The sequence below is a fragment of the Mobula birostris genome, chromosome 3 (genome assembly GCF_030028105.1).
Source record: "Mobula birostris isolate sMobBir1 chromosome 3, sMobBir1.hap1, whole genome shotgun sequence".
Classification (NCBI taxonomy): Eukaryota; Metazoa; Chordata; class Chondrichthyes; order Myliobatiformes; family Myliobatidae; genus Mobula; species Mobula birostris.
The window spans coordinates 97,172,040-97,188,822 of NC_092372.1; the positions used below are offsets into that span (position 1 = coordinate 97,172,040).

The following is a 16,783-nucleotide window of genomic DNA, read 5'->3' on the forward strand; positions in this document are numbered from 1 at the left end:
TCTCTGTAACCCTATCTACATGTGACACTGCTTTCCAGGAAATATGGATCTGTATTCTCAGATCTGTCTGTTCTCCCACATTCCCCAAAACCCACTGTGTAAGTCCTACCCTGTTTACCCTATTTGTCTGCATTAAATTCCATTAGCCATTTTCCAGCACATTTTTCCAGCTGGTCTGTATGCCACTGCAAGCTTTTCATAGCCGCCTTCACTGTCCATTACACCATTGAGTTTGTGGAGAAACCAAATAAGATAAAATGGTTCTCAGCAGTGCAGAGAAGGTTAAGGCTGTAAGACCATAAGATATAGTGCAGAATTAGGCCAAGGCCATTTGGCCCATCGAGTCTGTTCCACCATTTCATCATGGCTGATCCATTTTCCCTCTCAGTCCCAGTCTCTTGCCTTCTCCCCATATCCCTTCATGCCCTGACCAATCAAGAATCTATCAATCTCTGCCTTAAGTATATGTAAAGACAGCCTGCACAGTTGCCTGTAGCAACAAATTCCACAGATTCACCACTCTCTGACTAAAGAAACACCTCCTCATATCAGTTCTAAAAGGACATCTGCCTATTCAGAGGCTGTGTCCTCTGGTTGTAGACTCTCCCAACATAGGAGACATCTTTTCCATGTCCACTTCATCAACACCTTTCAACATTTGATAGGTTTCAATTAGGTCATTCCTCATGTTTATGAATTCCAGTTAGTACAAGCCCAGAGTCATCAAATGCTCTTCATACATCAGGCCGTTCAATCCTGGAATCATTTTTGTGAACTTCCTTTGAGGTTTGAGAAACCACATCCTTCACAATCAACACCCAACATCTTCCTCAACTCTTTGAGGTCAGACTAACTGGCCTATAGTTTCCTTTCTTCTGCCTCTCTCCCTTCGTGAAGAGTGGAGTGACATTTGCAATTTTCCAGCCTTCCAGAACCATTCCAGAATCTAGTGATTCTTGAAAGATCATTATTAATGCACCCACGGTTTCTTCAGCCATGTCTTTCAGAACCCTGGGGTGTACACCATCTGGTCTAGTTGACTTATCTACCTTCAGACCTTTCAGTTTCTCAAGAACCTCCTCCCTAGTAATGGAAACTTCACACGCTTCATGACCCCTGACGCCTGGAACTTCCACCATACTGTTCGTGTCTTCCACAGTGAAGACTGATGCAGAATACTTATTCAGTTTGTTTGTCCCCCTTTACTACCTCTCCAGCATTGTTTTCCGGTGATCTGGTATCCACCGTCACCTCTCTTTTACACTTTATGTATCTGAAAAATCTTTTGGTATCCTCTTTAATATTATTGACTAGCTTACTTTTGTATTCCATCTTTTTCTTCTTAATGACTATTATTAGTTGCCTTCTGTTGGTTTTTAAAAGCTTCCCAATCTTCTAACTTTCCACTAATTTTTGCTCTATTAAATGCCCTCCCTTTGGTTTTTATGTTGACTTTGACTTCTTGTTAGCCACGGTTGTATCATCTTGCCTTTAGGATACTTCTTCCTCTTTGGGATGTATATATCCTGTGTCTTCCAAATTGCTTCCAGAAATTCCAGCCATTGCTGCTCTGCCATCATCCCTGCCAGTGTTGTTTTCCAGTCAATTTTGGCCAACTCCTCCATCATGCCTCTTTAATTCCTCTTATTCCACTGTAATACTGATACATCTGACTTTAGCTTCTCTTTCTCAAATATCAGGGTGAATTTGATCATGTTATGATCTTTTTCCCCCAGTGCTCTTTTACCTTAAGTTCTCTAATCAATTCCGGTTAAGGATGTATATAAATATTGCAAAAAATATTGGGAATACTCAGTAGGTCAGGCAGCAACTGTGGAAAGAGGAACAGTGTTAATTATTCAGGTGGACTAACCTCTGTCATTACTGGGAATGAGAAAACAAATTAGTTTAAGATTGTAGAGGGATTTTTTCATAATGGTAAGATCTCTTTTTGGGTGAGGCCAGGTTTCTCCCAGAGATTTCAATGTTTATCTAGTTGTTTAGTGAATAGATGTGTAAGGAGAGTATTTGGGAGAGATTAACAAAAGGCATTTCTAAAGCTGCTATAGGCAAATTGGAACTGGCAGAAAATGTTGAAGTTGGCAGCAGATCAGGCATTGTGTTGGAATGAGGAAAAATAAGTTCACTGAGCAGTTTTAATACAAACAAAGAAACAGAGTTCCCTGAAATTCTTGAATTCGTTATTGAGTCCTAAAGACTGCAGGGTGCACTTACTGATGCTGTTCCTCAAGCTTATGCCACGTCCCTTAACTGCCTTTGAAATGGCCTAGCATGCTACTCTGTACGTGCTCACCCTGAAAAGATACCCCTAGAATCTGAGAATGTGCAGCAATTGAGAAAGATATCTAACACACTGTTGGCGCAATTGCCTGACATAAGTCACACATACATTCATAAATATTAGCCAACCTGAAAGATTATGCCTTTCAGCTACATCTTATCTCAACAGCAGAATGGACCTACGTATTTCAGGTGGTACAGCAAGGGTATACAGAATTGTGCAAAAGTCTTAAGCACATCTATGTAGCTAGGGTTGAAGCATAATTGAAGCATAAATTGTCCACACATTGCAAGCACGATACAAATGCAGTAAACCCAAATACCCAGAAGTGGCCCTTCTCATGTTTACCTCTATGTTAAGTATTGTCTCAATGGTAGGATGAAATAAATACAGTCGACCCTCCTTATCCGCAAGAGATTGGTTCCGGGACCCCTCACGGATACTAAAAAACGCGGATGCTCAAGTTCCTTATTCAACCTGTCTCAATGCGGTGGGCCTTAGGACCCAGCGGAACCCTGGACCTTATTTAACCTATCTCAGTGTGGTGGGCATTAGGACCCGGCAGTGGAGCTCTGAATCCGCAGTGTTTCTGTTCATGAAAATAATCACGATGGTGATTTAAAATAAAGTGGAAATAATAAAGCGATCAGAAAGAGGTGAAACGCCATCGGTCATTGGAAAAGCGTTAGGCTACGGTCTGTCAATGATCGGAACAATTTTAAAGGATAAAATGAGAAAGGCCCTGCCCGATTAAAGCTACAATTATTACTAAGCAATGCAGTGGTTTAATTATGGGGTTTTGGGCTTTTGATCCTTCACATCAACCCGGCAGGGATGGACAGTGCACTTGGGAGCGATCTGTCACTGGATTGAACTGGGGAACTTTCGTTCCCGAGCCCGGCGCTGGAACATACATTTCTTAAGTGTTTTATATGCATAGAAAGGTAAAATATATACTATGTACTATGACAAATGTTTAACTAACTGATGCTAAATAATACTGGATGTACCTGTTCCGACTTACTTAGTAAGAGAACTTCCGGATTTTTTTCAGTCCCGATCCAGGATAACCTACGCACATCCTCCCGTATACTTTAAATCATCTCTAGATTACTTATAACACCTAATACAATGTAAATGCTATGTAAAGTAGTTGTTATACTGCATTATTTAGGGAATAATGACAAGAAAAAAAAGTCTGTGCGTGCTCGAACAGCAAGTGCTGGAAGAGCACTTCCGGATTTTCTGGATTCGCGGTTGGTTGAATTCGTGCATGCAGAACTCGCGGGTAAAGAGGGCCGACTGTACTGCACTTTAGGCAACTGAATTAGTTTGCATTGCAGTGACACTTTGTGGTCAGAACCCACAACTGCAGACAGACTCAGACTCAAATTTGCAGCATACCTAAGGAACACACAGTCTCACTGAAAGTTGATATTTGTAGTCCTCTCTAAGGAAGGTGTTAGTGTAATACCATTACAACCACAAGCTGACAGAAGTAACCCCAGCACAGCTTGACCCAAGAACATTGCACTTTGTGCTTGTTGCTAAATATATTAATCACATCTAATTGCTATATTGTTTTATCAAGGGAAAAAAAGAGATAGCTAACGGCTCTCCTCTACTGCAGGAAGCTGCCAGTTTCCCTTTAGAATTCTGATTTCAGAAAACATAGTTGGGGATTGGAAAACCAAGAAGTAACACACTTACAATGCCATTCCCACCAAAATGCAAATGGAAACTCCAGAGCAATAATATTTTAATTGAATTTCTGTGACAATCACTTATATTTTAGTTACATAAACTGACTTACAAGAAGGTTCATAAAATATAGTTGTAGTAGAAAGCAGGTGTACTGTATGTGTTGTTTGTCACTGAAAACCTAAATCCGATCTCTTACTTGTTAAACGAAAAGATCATTGATATGTCCAGCCAATGTTCTTCTGTTATCATTAATTTTTGGAACTTTCTGCCTCCTTTTTTGATAATAACTAAGTAACTGGAATCTAAGGCTTTATTAGAAATGAAGATGAGTATGTCAAAGCATATTTTATGGTTTCCAACATTTTTTCCTCCTCTCTGCTGAACCATAAGAAGGACCCACTTAAAGCAGATAAGTACTTCTCCGTGGAGAAGGAACAGTTTTGGTCAAGAGAAATGATTGTGTGATACACTCCAAAGCAAATCACACATAATTTCATGATCAGCCATTGTAGAGAGATATTGAGTGAGAGTTATCAGGTCCACAGTATAGCTCAGTAAGGAGGAAACACAAAAAGGAGTAAATTATTTCAGACCATGATTTCTACTCATAATGGCAAAGAAGCAAAATAATTTTCCGTATCCCAAGCAGCATAGAGGAGGGAGGTGGAAAATTTGCCCGAGTGGTATCGTAACAACCACTTGTCAACGTCAGCAAGACCAAGGAACTGATTGTAGACTTCAGGAGAGGTCCATGAGTCAGTCTTCATCAGAGGATCAAAGATGGAGAGGGTTAGCAACTTTATGTTCCTGGGGATTACTACTTCAGGGGTCTGTCCGGGGTTTGTCATGTAAGTGCAATTGCGAAGAAAGCACAGCAGAGCCTCTACTTCCTTAGGAGTCTGCAGACATCAGCATGACAACTAAAACTTTGACAAACTTCTATAGATGTGTAGTGGAGAGTGTGTTGACTGGCTGCATCACAGCCTGGTATGGAATCACTGATGCCTTTGAATGAAAAATCCTAGTGGATTTGGCCCAGTCCATCACAGATAAAGCCGTCCCAACAATTGATCTACATCTACACGTAGATGTAGGAAAGCAGCATTCATCATCAGAGATCCCCACCACCCAGGGTATGCTTTTTTCTCACTGCTGTCACCAGGTAGAAGGTACAAGAGCCTCAGGATTCGCACCACCAAATTCAAGAACAGTTATTTCCCTTCAACCATCAGACTCTTGAACAAGGGGGATAACTACACTCACTTGCCCTTCCATTGAGATGTTCCCAAAACCAATGGTCTTGCTTTAAGGCCTTTTTATCTTGTTATCTCATGTTCTTGGTATTTATTGCTATTTATTTATATTTGCATTTGCACAGTTTGTTGTCTTCTGCACTCTGGTTGATCTTCAATTGATCCTTTTATAGTTACTATTCTACAGATTTGCGGAGTATACCCACAGGAAAATGAATCTCAGGGTTATATACGGTGGCATATATGTACTTTGAAAATAAAATTTACTTTGAATTTTGAAGTCCACCCAAATTCTGCTGCCTTGTCGCTTATTGCAGCCTTGTGTCTCTAACCCTCAGAACATTAACATGTCACAATAACTTTGAAGTTAAATGTGGAATATTATTAAAATAGTTAATATGTTCCTGTTATCTTTACTGTTTTAACAGTGAATAATTTTTTATTCGAGACAGATTAATCTTTCAGAGAGACAGAGGGGTGTAAAATGAGGGTAGAAGCAAAAAGTACTAAGGAGAAAAGTAAAAGTGGCAGGCCGACAAATCCAGGGCAAGCATTAAGAAGGGCCACTTTTCAGCATAATTGTATAAGGGCTAAGAGAGTTGTAAAAGAGCGCCTGAAGGCTTTGTGTGTCAATGCCAGGAGCATTCGTAATAAGGTGGATGAATTGAAAGTGCAGATTGTTATTAATGATTATGATATAGTTGGGATCACAGAGACATGGCTCCAGGGTGACCAGGGATGGGAGCTCAACGTTCAGAGATATTCAATATTCAGGAGGGATAGACATGAAGGAAGGGGAGGTGGGGTGGCGTTGCTGGTTAAAGAAGAGATTAACGCAATAGAAAGGAAGGACATAAGCCGGGAAGATGTGGAATCGATATGGGTAGAGCTGCGTAACACTAAGGGGCAGAAGACGCTGGTGGGAGTTGTGTACAGGCCACCTAACAGTAGTAGTGAGGTCGGAGATGGTATTAAACAGGAAATTAGAAATGTGTGCAATAAAGGAACAGCAGTTATAATGGGTGACTTCAATCGACATGTAGATTGGGTGAACCAAATTGGTAAAGGTGCTGAGGAAGAGGATTTCTTGGAATGTATGCGGGATGGTTTTTTGAACCAACATGTCGAGGAACCAACTAGAGAGCAGGCTATTCTGGATTGGGTTTTGAGCAATGAGGAAGGGTTAATTAGCAATCTTGTCGTGAGAGGCCCCTTGGGTAAGAGTGACCATAATATGGTGGAATTCTTCATTAAGATGGAGAGTGACATAGTTAATTCAGAAACAAAGGTTCTGAACTTAGAGGGGTAACTTTGAAGGTATGAGACGTGAATTAGCTCAGATAGACTGGCAAATGACACTTAAAGGATTGACGGTGGATATGCAATGGCAAGCATTTAAAGGTTGCATGGATGAGCTACAACAATTGTTCATCCCAGTTTGGCAAAAGAATAAATCAAGGAAGGTAGTGCACCCGTGGCTGACAAGAGAAATTAGGGATAGTATCAATTCCAAAGAAGAAGCATACAAATTAGCCAGAGAAAGTGGCTCACCTGAGGACTGGGAGAAATTCAGAGTTCAGCAGAGGAGGACAAAGGGCTTAATTAGGAAGGGGAAAAAAGATTATGAGAGAAAACTGGCAGGGAACATAAAGACGGACCGTAAAAGCTTTTATAGATATGTAAAAAGGAAAAGACTGGTAAAAACAAATGTAGGTCCCCTGCAGACAGAAACAGGTGAATTGATTATGGGGAGCAAGGACATGGCAGACCAATTGAATAATTACTTTGGTTCTGTCTTCACTAAGGAGGACATAAATAATCTTCCAGAAATAGTAGGGGACAGAGGGTCCAGTGAGGTGGAGGAACTGAGCGGAATACATGTTAGTAAGGAAGTGGTGTTAGGTAAATTGAAGGGATTGAAGGCAGATAAATCCCCAGGGCCAGATGGTCTGCATCCTAGAGTGCTTAAGGAAGTAGCCCAAGAAATAGTGGATGCATTAGTGATAATTTTTCAAAACTCGTTAGATTCTGGACTAGTTCCTGAGGATTGGAGGGTGGCTAATGTAACTCCACTTTTTAAAAAAGGAGGGAGAGAAAAACCGGGGAATTATAGACCGGTTAACCTAACGTCAGTTGTAGGGAAACTGCTGGAGTCAGTTATCAAGGATGTGATAACAGCACATTTGGAAGGCGGTGAAATGATCGGACAAAGTCAGCATGGATTTGTGAAAGGAAAATCATGTCTGGCGAATCTCATAGAATTTTTTGAGGATGTAACTAGTAGAGTGGATAGGGGAGAACCAGTGGATGTGGTATATTTGGATTTTCAAAAGGCTTTTGACAAGGTCCCACACAGGAGATTAGTGTGCAAACTTAAAGCACATGGTATTGGGGGTAAGGTATTGGTGTGGGTGGAGAATTGGGTAGCAGACAGGAAGCAAAGAGTGGGAATAAACGGGACCTTTTCAGAATGGCAGGCGGTGACTAGTGGGGTACCGCAAGGCTCAGTGCTGGGACCCCAGTTGTTTACAATATATATTAATGACTTGGATGAGGGAATTAAATGCAGCATCTCCAAGTTTGCGGATGACACGAAGCTGGGTGGCAGTGTTAGCTGTGAGGAGGATGCTGAGAGGATGCAGGGTGACTTGGATGAGTGAGTTGGGTGAGTGGGCAAATTCATGGCAGATGCAATTTAATGTGGATAAATGTGAAGTTGTCCACTTTGGTGGCAAAAATAGGAAAACAGATTATTATCTGAATGGTGGCCGATTAGGAAAAGGGGAGGTGCAACGAGACCTGGGTGTCATTATACACCAGTCATTGAAAGTGGGCATGCAGGTACAGCAGGCGGTGAAAAAGGCGAATGGTATGCTGGCATTTATAGCGAGAGGATTCGAGTACAGGAGCAGGGAGGTACTACTGCAGTTGTACAAGGCCTTGGTGAGACCACACCTGGAGTATTGTGTGCAGTTTTGGTCCCCTAATCTGAGGAAAGACATCCTTGCCATAGAGGGAGTACAAAGAAGGTTCACCAGATTGATTCCTGGGATGGCAGGACTTTCATATGAAGAAAGACTGGATGAACTGGGCTTGTACTCGTTGGAATTTAGAAGATTGAGGGGGGATCTGATTGAAACGTATAAGATCCTAAAGGGATTGGACAGGCTAGATGCAGGAAGATTGTTCCCGACGTTGGGGAAGTCCAGAACGAGGGGCCACAGTTTAAGGATAGAGGGGAAGCCTTTTAGGACCGAGATGAGGAAAAACTTCTTCACACAGAGAGTGGTGAATCTGTGGAATTCTCTGCCACAGGAAACAGTTGAGGCCAGTTCATTGGCTATATTTAAGAGGGAGTTGGATATGGCCCTTGTGGCTACGGGGGTCAGGGGGTATGGAGGGAAGGCTGGGGCGGGGTTCTGAGTTGGATGATCAGCCATGATCATAATAAATGGCGGTGCAGGCTCGAAGGGCCGAATGGCCTACTCCTGCACCTATTTTCTATGTTTCTATGTTTCTATCTTTAAGAATGATTTCAAGAGAAAATGTTCAGCATTCATAGAGTGGTGTCTCATGGCATGATCTTTGTGCTCGATAACTATATTAACATGGTGATCATGAGTCGTGTGACTAACATTCCTTATCATTTTAATCCTTGATGTAGTGCTTCATACGATGCTCTACTTGATAGAAATGTGGCCATTAAGAAACTCAGCAGACCATTTCAGAACCAGACGCATGCCAAACGGGCTTACCGAGAGCTTGTACTCATGAAATGTGTCAACCACAAAAATGTAAGTTCTTCTATTTTTAATATATCCTGATTGTTCCTATTAACAGGGGAAACAAAGGGATATCATCCTGCTGGAAAACTCCTATGTTACTTTACATTTACCAAAATAGCCTCATTCTATTATGTTAATCTTGCTTTCTGTTGCTAAGAATGGGATTAAAATTAAGTACTATCAAACTCAATTATTATTTTTCTGCACTTATATTTAATAGCCTATGATAAATATAAAAGTGAGCAATATTGGGATAGTGAAAAAACACTGGAAATATGAGACAATGCGGAAATAGCTGACTATCTGAAATGATTAAATCTGCTGTCAAGTCGAGAAGGTTGCAGTGTGTTTAATGATCTGCTATTTCTTCAGATTACATTAAACTTCATTAGAACAATGTAGGAGGTGAAATACAGAGAATGTAGAATGTGAATGGGATGGAATATTAAAAGGTGAGGTGAACTGATGAGAATGTTTTTGAAAAGGTCATCTGATTGACATATTTGCTTCTGAGTTAATGACTGCCTAGTGGAAGCTGCATGTTCAGGGATGCACAGTCCAGGACATCAGCTGGTGCAGTCACGTAGTTGGGCTAGTTGTCCACCATCACAAGGTAGAATAGAACTATGATGGTGAAGCTTTCTGCTTTTCTCTTGGAGTTGTTGGACAGGGAAGATCATAGCCACCATGCCTCTGAGAACAGAATTGGACTTCAAGTGAGGACAGTTATTTGGTTTTACTTTTAATCAGAGATGCAGCACGGTACAGGACTTTGGCCCAATGAGCTCATGTGACCAAATTAACCTTCTAACCTGTACGTTTTTGGAATGAGAGAAGAATTGGAACACTCAGAGGAAACCCACGCAGTCAAGAGGAGAACATACAACCTTCTTATTGAGAGTGGTGGAATAGAACCTTGGTCACCGGCGTTGGAATAGCATTATGTTAACTGCTATACTACTGTGCCGTCCCTGTCTTGTTAATAGCCTTCACCCTTGGTCCATGTTTGAAATGGGCTTCCTCTGGGCATTGGTGGGAAGTGAGAGAACACTCAGTTCAGAAGGTAGGCCTGATATTCACAACTCCACTGAAAATCCTACCCCTGGCTTGAGACCAGGGTCTCCAACGGCCCTGACGAATTTCAGTTGCAGTGTACTTTACTCCAGCTAAGAAGACCATCTTTCACAGAACCATTTCCCGTCTTATGATGATCTCAATCAGACCAACAAATTGGTCCCAATGGACGTCATAATATGGACAGTTTTGTGGTGTGCCTACCAGGAATTAGATCAAGGACGTACAACAGAAACTCATTGTAAAATAATACGCTTACCAGAATCTAATATGTGAGGCACTTGAATCATTTTGTGTCCAAGGGGGTTGCTCTTTCTTCTAATGCAATTCATTGATAGATTTAGTATTGTGTAATATTTTTTAAGAACAATATGATCATACTGACAATTTCCTGCATCTCTAACACAGAAAATTTAAATTGGAGTAAGTATTTCTTGATCTTTCTGTTCCAAGAATACAGGAAATGTGATGCAGATGTCTCTGATAAACATTTCTAGTCTTCCTACAAAATGTAGTAATACCAAGCTGGGAGGGATGTGCAGCTGGAGGGTCTTAACACACTCCTCTGAAGTGGGAAGGGTAGAAATGCATCACATTTAACTGGAATGATTGTCAGTCATGATATAAACTCATGGAATTCCCATATTAAATGATGAAAAATGTTTACACTTTTAATACTGCAAATGATTCAATAGTTCATGAGCCACTCTAACCTTGAGTCAGTGAGTAGAAGGAACAAAAGGCAGCATACAATGAGGGCTTTTTCATAAAGGAACGTTTATAGTTGGCATCATCCCACACCACGTAGGTTCCAGTTGACCCACTGTGGTCTGCACCAAACAGACTTGTCACATGTGTTCCAACTGGTCTGAGGATGTAACATCACCTGTCCAGCATCAGCACCATACCTCTAAGTTTGCTGAACAGTGCAAGTGACCATTAAATGACAGGTGGAACATCTGTTACTTTTATCTAAACAGAACAGAAAATCGTTTCCTCTTAGCCTTTGGAACATGCGTTAAGAGACCAATAGTCATGTTGTAATTGATCCAACAATCCTCAGTTCATGTAAATTTGTTAAATAATTCTAAACTTCTAATTCTGCTGTTATCTTTCATTTAAGTGTGTTTGTTAATAATCTCCAGGCAGAAACAGAGCTGTGTATCATTGGTACATCACAATAAAAACTCTGATCTATTTAGTGTTCTTAAAGGCCTCATACCATTTCACAGGATCAGCAAACAGGTCAACTACAAGATGCATAAGGTAGGACTAGACTAAAAGCTTAGTATCTTAAAGATCAGCTTTATTAAAGATTAGGTTTATCGAAATATACAGTGAAATATGCAATTAGCATCAAGTGCTTGGAAGAAACCCATGAGGAAACAGTCATGAGGAAATATACAAACTCCTTACAGACAGTAGCGGGAACTGAACTGCAGTCACTGACTGTAAAGCGTTGCGTTGCCCCGTCAATTATTGGTTCATTATTGTCACATGCACCAAAATACAGTGAGTAGCTTTGTTTTGCATGTCAGCAGTACAGATCATTTCAAGCATACGGTAGGTATATTGAGTTGGTAAAAAAGCAAAAGTAATAGATGATAGGGGTATAGTATTACAGTTACAGAGAAAGTATAGTGCACATAGACACATAAGGTGTAAGTGCCACGATGAGGTAGCTTGAGGGATCAGGGGTTCATCCTGTTTTGTACAAGAGTTCCATCAAGAGCCTTTGACTCTGGGATGGGGGAGGTGGTGGTGGTTGGGGCGAGAGAGGAGGTCAGAGGACTTATGGACCTTAGTGTTGTGACAGAGTTGGCACTTGTCAGTAGAATTGTCAGAAGTAGTGCTGTATTTTGGAACAATATTAACAAGTGGAAGCGTGTAGATGACCTGTGGGAGGGAATGTAGGTACATCTTTGGGAGAGAAGGCTCTGAAGGTAATACTACAGAAGCAGGAAGAGAATTGTTGTTAGTGATTTGATAACTGGCAATAAATTTGACTCGATCAACTACTGAGGCAGAAGATAGAGATGATAGGCAATTTTGTTTTTTAAAACTGCAATCATTGCAAGAAGGATGATGAATGATCATCACATGGTATAATATTTCAGTGACAAGGCTGGAAGCATGAGATGGGCAGGCACAGAGCTATAGGAAATTTGGGCAAGACTTGGTTGAGGCAATAGTTCAAGGTTCTTCAAGAAGAAAGGTGGTTGGTGAAGAGCTGGTAGGTCGCAAATACTGGATTCATTTAGGAGGTAGGGGGTGTCGATAGCAGATTTGAGAAGAGGCAGACAATTGCTGAAAGAAGAAACAATCAGCACTATTGACTAATGTCAGAAGAGGAAACTGGGTGATTGGAAATGGGGCTGACGGAGTACTAATTGATCTTGGAGCCAAGAAAAACATAGACTTTGAGAAGACTTAGGCAATAACGTATAAGCTCATTGTTAGGTTGGAATGAAACTTAAATCAAGTTTGACATGTAGAATAAGGAGAATGGGGAGATGGCAGAAGAGACAACTGAATAGAAGATCTTAAACATGGTGTCATAAAAAGCTCATCCCATTGTCTCATGAAGGTGGAGTTTTAAAAAGAAAGTTTATAGTGGAGTAGAAATCGGGGATTAAGGTTGTATTCCAAACCCTGTCAGATTTTTCTGCATTACAATGGCAGGTTGAGGAGTTTCAGGGAATTGAGGGAATTCTTCACATTCTGAGAATATAGTTAACAGTTTGTTTCTCTAAAGGATACAAAACACAGATAAAATATTTTTTTCACACAAACATTGTTTGTTCTATATTTATTTTATCAATGTATTTACCTTTTATAAGCTCTTACTATCCTTCCTCACGTGCGTTGGGTATTGGGCAGAAGGTAAGTCTTATTGACAAACTGCTGCTGTCTTCTGCCAATGCTGGTTTTGAACCAGTTATTAGAACGTGAGCCAGGTTTTGGATATTTACCATTGCTTCCTTTCTTCCCTTGGAAATCCCTCTTGCTTCAGTTTAATGTCACAGTGACAACCCGACAGAAACTAAACACTGTTCTACGCAAAAGCATGGTTTTAAAACCAGCTGCTCTCTACCTGGAGATGGCATTTTAGACGAAACATTATTTTGGCAGACAACTCTGGCCCATGCATTTTGTAGGGAAAATTTAGTCATCTGTAGTAATTTGCAGTTTATCAATTTTAATAGAGTATCTGATCATGAATCAGTGAATAAGTGCAAGTAGTAAGTGGGATCAGAGCTCATCTTGTTTCAGCACATTAATTGTGTATTTGCATTGGAACTCAATCTAAAGTAGATGGATTATGAACCTGCGAGTCCATCCAGGAGATTCCTAAAACTGGGGGTTATATCTCAAAATGTGCGTTGGTAATAGTGCTATCAGTTAACCCTAAAAGGTGCACTGGGCCCAATGTTTGCATATGTAAGTAGTGTTTATGTCAGTCTGTCTATGAACTGGGAGTGGTTCCAAGGCTTTGCCGTCACATCCCTTTGTGATGTTACCAGCTGCTCTGCCTCACTGATGTAATCTGCAGAGCTACACCCATGTGGAGCATTTTCAGGTGATGCCAGTAGTGTGGGATTGGTCTGAGGAGTTGTTGATCTTTAAATTCTAGCATTTTAATTTTAGTCTTTTCATTCAGGCTGTCCACTTAATAATACCTTGAATGAAAATCATTGTTTGCAAAATGTGAAAAATCAAGTAAATTCAAGTTTCATTTGTTGAATCTTGCAATATTTCAGCTACAGTCAGACCGCTCCTCTTAATTTTTCATTAAAGGGCAAAAACAAATTTGATGCTGTAAATATTATCCATAAAGTTCAATTTATTTTCCATTACAGAGAATCAGTATAATTAGCCCTTTGCAACTGTGCTTTCTAATCTTGCTATTGTAATTAGTTTGCAGTATTGCAAACTTCTTCATCAGAATGTGTGGAGGTACTTCTGTGATAGATAATTCGAATACAACTGTTTTGAAAGAGGTAACAGATATTTTGTATTATGTTGATTAATATTTATGTTTAGATTTTTCAACTTGTTGTCCAATAAATACTCTAGAAATGAATACAGAGATATTAGATAGTTATTAACCTGATGAATTTGTTATGTTAAATAGTTCTCAAACTTCTAGCAATCATCCCAAATTTATTCTGGAAATTTGCTGCCTTTATTATTTGTTCTCTTTCCAGTCTATGCAAAAAGTAAAATCTCCCATTGCATCTATGTTGTTATTGCAATGAGTTTTTTCTCCACTCTGTATCTAAATTTCCCCATAGTCATAGAATCATGGAGTTATACAGCTTGGAAACAGTCCCTTCATCCCAACTTGTCCAAGCCATCTGTGATGCTCATATGCCTGCACTTCCCCTGTATTGCTTTAAACCATTGCTATACCTGAACCTGTCCAAATATCTTCTATATGTTGTAGTAGCAAAGCAGGACGTCCGTAGACATACATTATCAGAATTTTGTCAATATGCTCAACTTATTTAAGAAGCTCTGAGCTGTATTAAAGACTGATGCTGATAAGGTTTGTATAATGTGTGTATTAGATAGCTGAGAAGCCCCCTCCATATAATAATCTGATCAAAAAAGATTTCCCTGTTTAGTCTCACTATTGAAGGTTGCTATCAGGGCAAGACATTTACATTTGGTTTTGCTTAACAGCTACCCAATTTCACATAAATCTGAAGGGTGAAGTTAAAAATACCTCTTCACACCTTCGCAAACTTGCTATATTTGGTTGAGTCTAGTTTAAATTTAAATTTGCAGAAGGATTTCCTGTGGTGATCTTGATTTGTTGGTTTGTGGTTATCTTATTTTAACCACAGCTGTTGCCAGATTGTTACCATTTTATCCATGTATTCAATGAAGATTAGTGTGCTTTATAAAAATTTCATGGCAAGCTTGTTCTTTGCTGTTCACAAGCCAATTGTTTTGCATTAAAGAGGAACATGAAGTGGTTAAAAGATGTTGAATTGCTGGAATTGAAGACTACAATCATCCAAGATGTAGCCAAATATTCTGCAAGCTAGTGTGATTTTATATTCTCTGTTTTCGTTGCCCACATAAAATTGTTTATTGTGCAGGATTACCATAAACTAGTTCAATTGTTGCTGCTTTTCATTCCTATAATTTTATGAAACTGAAATGATGTTCAGCATTAAGCAGAAAGAAATTAAGCAAACATGCATAATACTTCGCAACTTTAATTTAAATTGTGTTTTTTTTTCTTTTCATTATGATTATCTTTTCTCTCTCAGGTCATTATTTAAAATAGAATATTGAACACTTCAAAAAAATGCATACTTTAAATCAATTGACTATATTTTATGTCATGATAATAGATACTCAGGGTCCATATTTCTACATTTCCTTACAACATTGAAGGCAGCCATTTCAGCCGGATTGCAGAGCAATTATCTCTCCTAAATTTCTCTTTAAAGTTTGCTCTCCTCATTTCCATTCAACCCACCCACCCATCCCTGCTTCATCCCTTCTTCAGATTCCACTGTTTACCTACACTTATTTATTAATTATACTTATAATCACTATAAAGCAACCAATTTGCATGTCTTTGGGATGCAAAAGAAAACAGGAACACCTGGAGGAATTCTACATGGTGCAAATTCCACATAGACAGCAATGGAGATCAGCATTACACTTGAGTTGCTGGAGCTGAGACAGCCCCTCTACCATCTGCACTGCTGTGCTACGCATCAACTGTAGAATGGGAAAATGTTTAATGATTGAAGTACAAATATATGTCTGAAAATATCTAACCAATAATCATTGGGTTTAATTGAATGGTAGATCTTTGTTAAGGTCAAGCAATAACATTAACTTGTGTTTTGTTTCACAGATCATCAGTTTGTTAAATGTATTTACACCCCAAAAATCGCTAGATGAATTCCAGGATGTGTAAGTAATCCAAAATATTTTCCTTCAAGGTGTTGTACATAGTATTTAAAAGTACAACATCAGCCAGGAATCCTCTAATACCTTGACATTTTTTCCATTGCTACTACATACTGTAATGTGATCCAAAGATCTTGATCCTGTTATAGCCAGGCTTGCCCATAACTGTACAAAGTTGTTTTCACTTCCTTCTACCTGCCCAGAATGATAGGTATTTCATTCATGAGTTTTCATCATTATTTGTTACCATTGAGGATTATATGGATATACAGCAAAGCAGAGTATTGATGATGGTAGTATGCCCATGTCAGCAAAGGAACTAAAATTATTATTTACATTTTAATTTGCTCTGTGTTCTCTTGTTTTACGTTCAGAAATGTTTCACCTAATTCTTTAGATATTTAATATTCTTCTAAGACCTTAGGGCAATCGCTGCTTTACTCTGTGTTGCTGCAATAGCCTCCTCGTAGGGGACAAGTGTTCAAGTTGGAAAGCTTCTCCACTGACTAACTGAGTATCTTGGAAACTCTCAGGATACTGCTAATCCAACAGCCTCCTCAATATGTTTATTTCTTTGAAGTACTTCCTCATTGAAAACAATCAATAAAAGACTTTATACTGTTCACCTACTGTTAAAGTTTTCTAAAGTAGAGCAGGACTAGTGGTTGAGAAACTGAATACAGTGTACCACATGGGTTGTCAGATAAGAAGTCATTGACCTGAAATGC

The 16,783-nt window shown here is 39.6% G+C and overlaps 1 protein-coding gene across 12 annotated transcripts in view; it reads left to right on the forward strand.

Annotated features, from left to right (window-relative positions):
- The window catches only part of mapk10 (mitogen-activated protein kinase 10), a 353,081-nt gene that overhangs the window by 237,183 nt on the left and 99,115 nt on the right, over positions 1-16,783 (forward strand). For all 12 annotated transcript variants that reach the window (XM_072253118.1, XM_072253115.1, XM_072253110.1 and 9 more), the window contains 2 exons: positions 8,924-9,053; positions 16,000-16,058. In XM_072253118.1, coding sequence (XP_072109219.1) covers positions 8,924-9,053; positions 16,000-16,058 — 189 coding nt within the window. The remainder of the gene's footprint in view (positions 1-8,923; positions 9,054-15,999; positions 16,059-16,783) is intronic.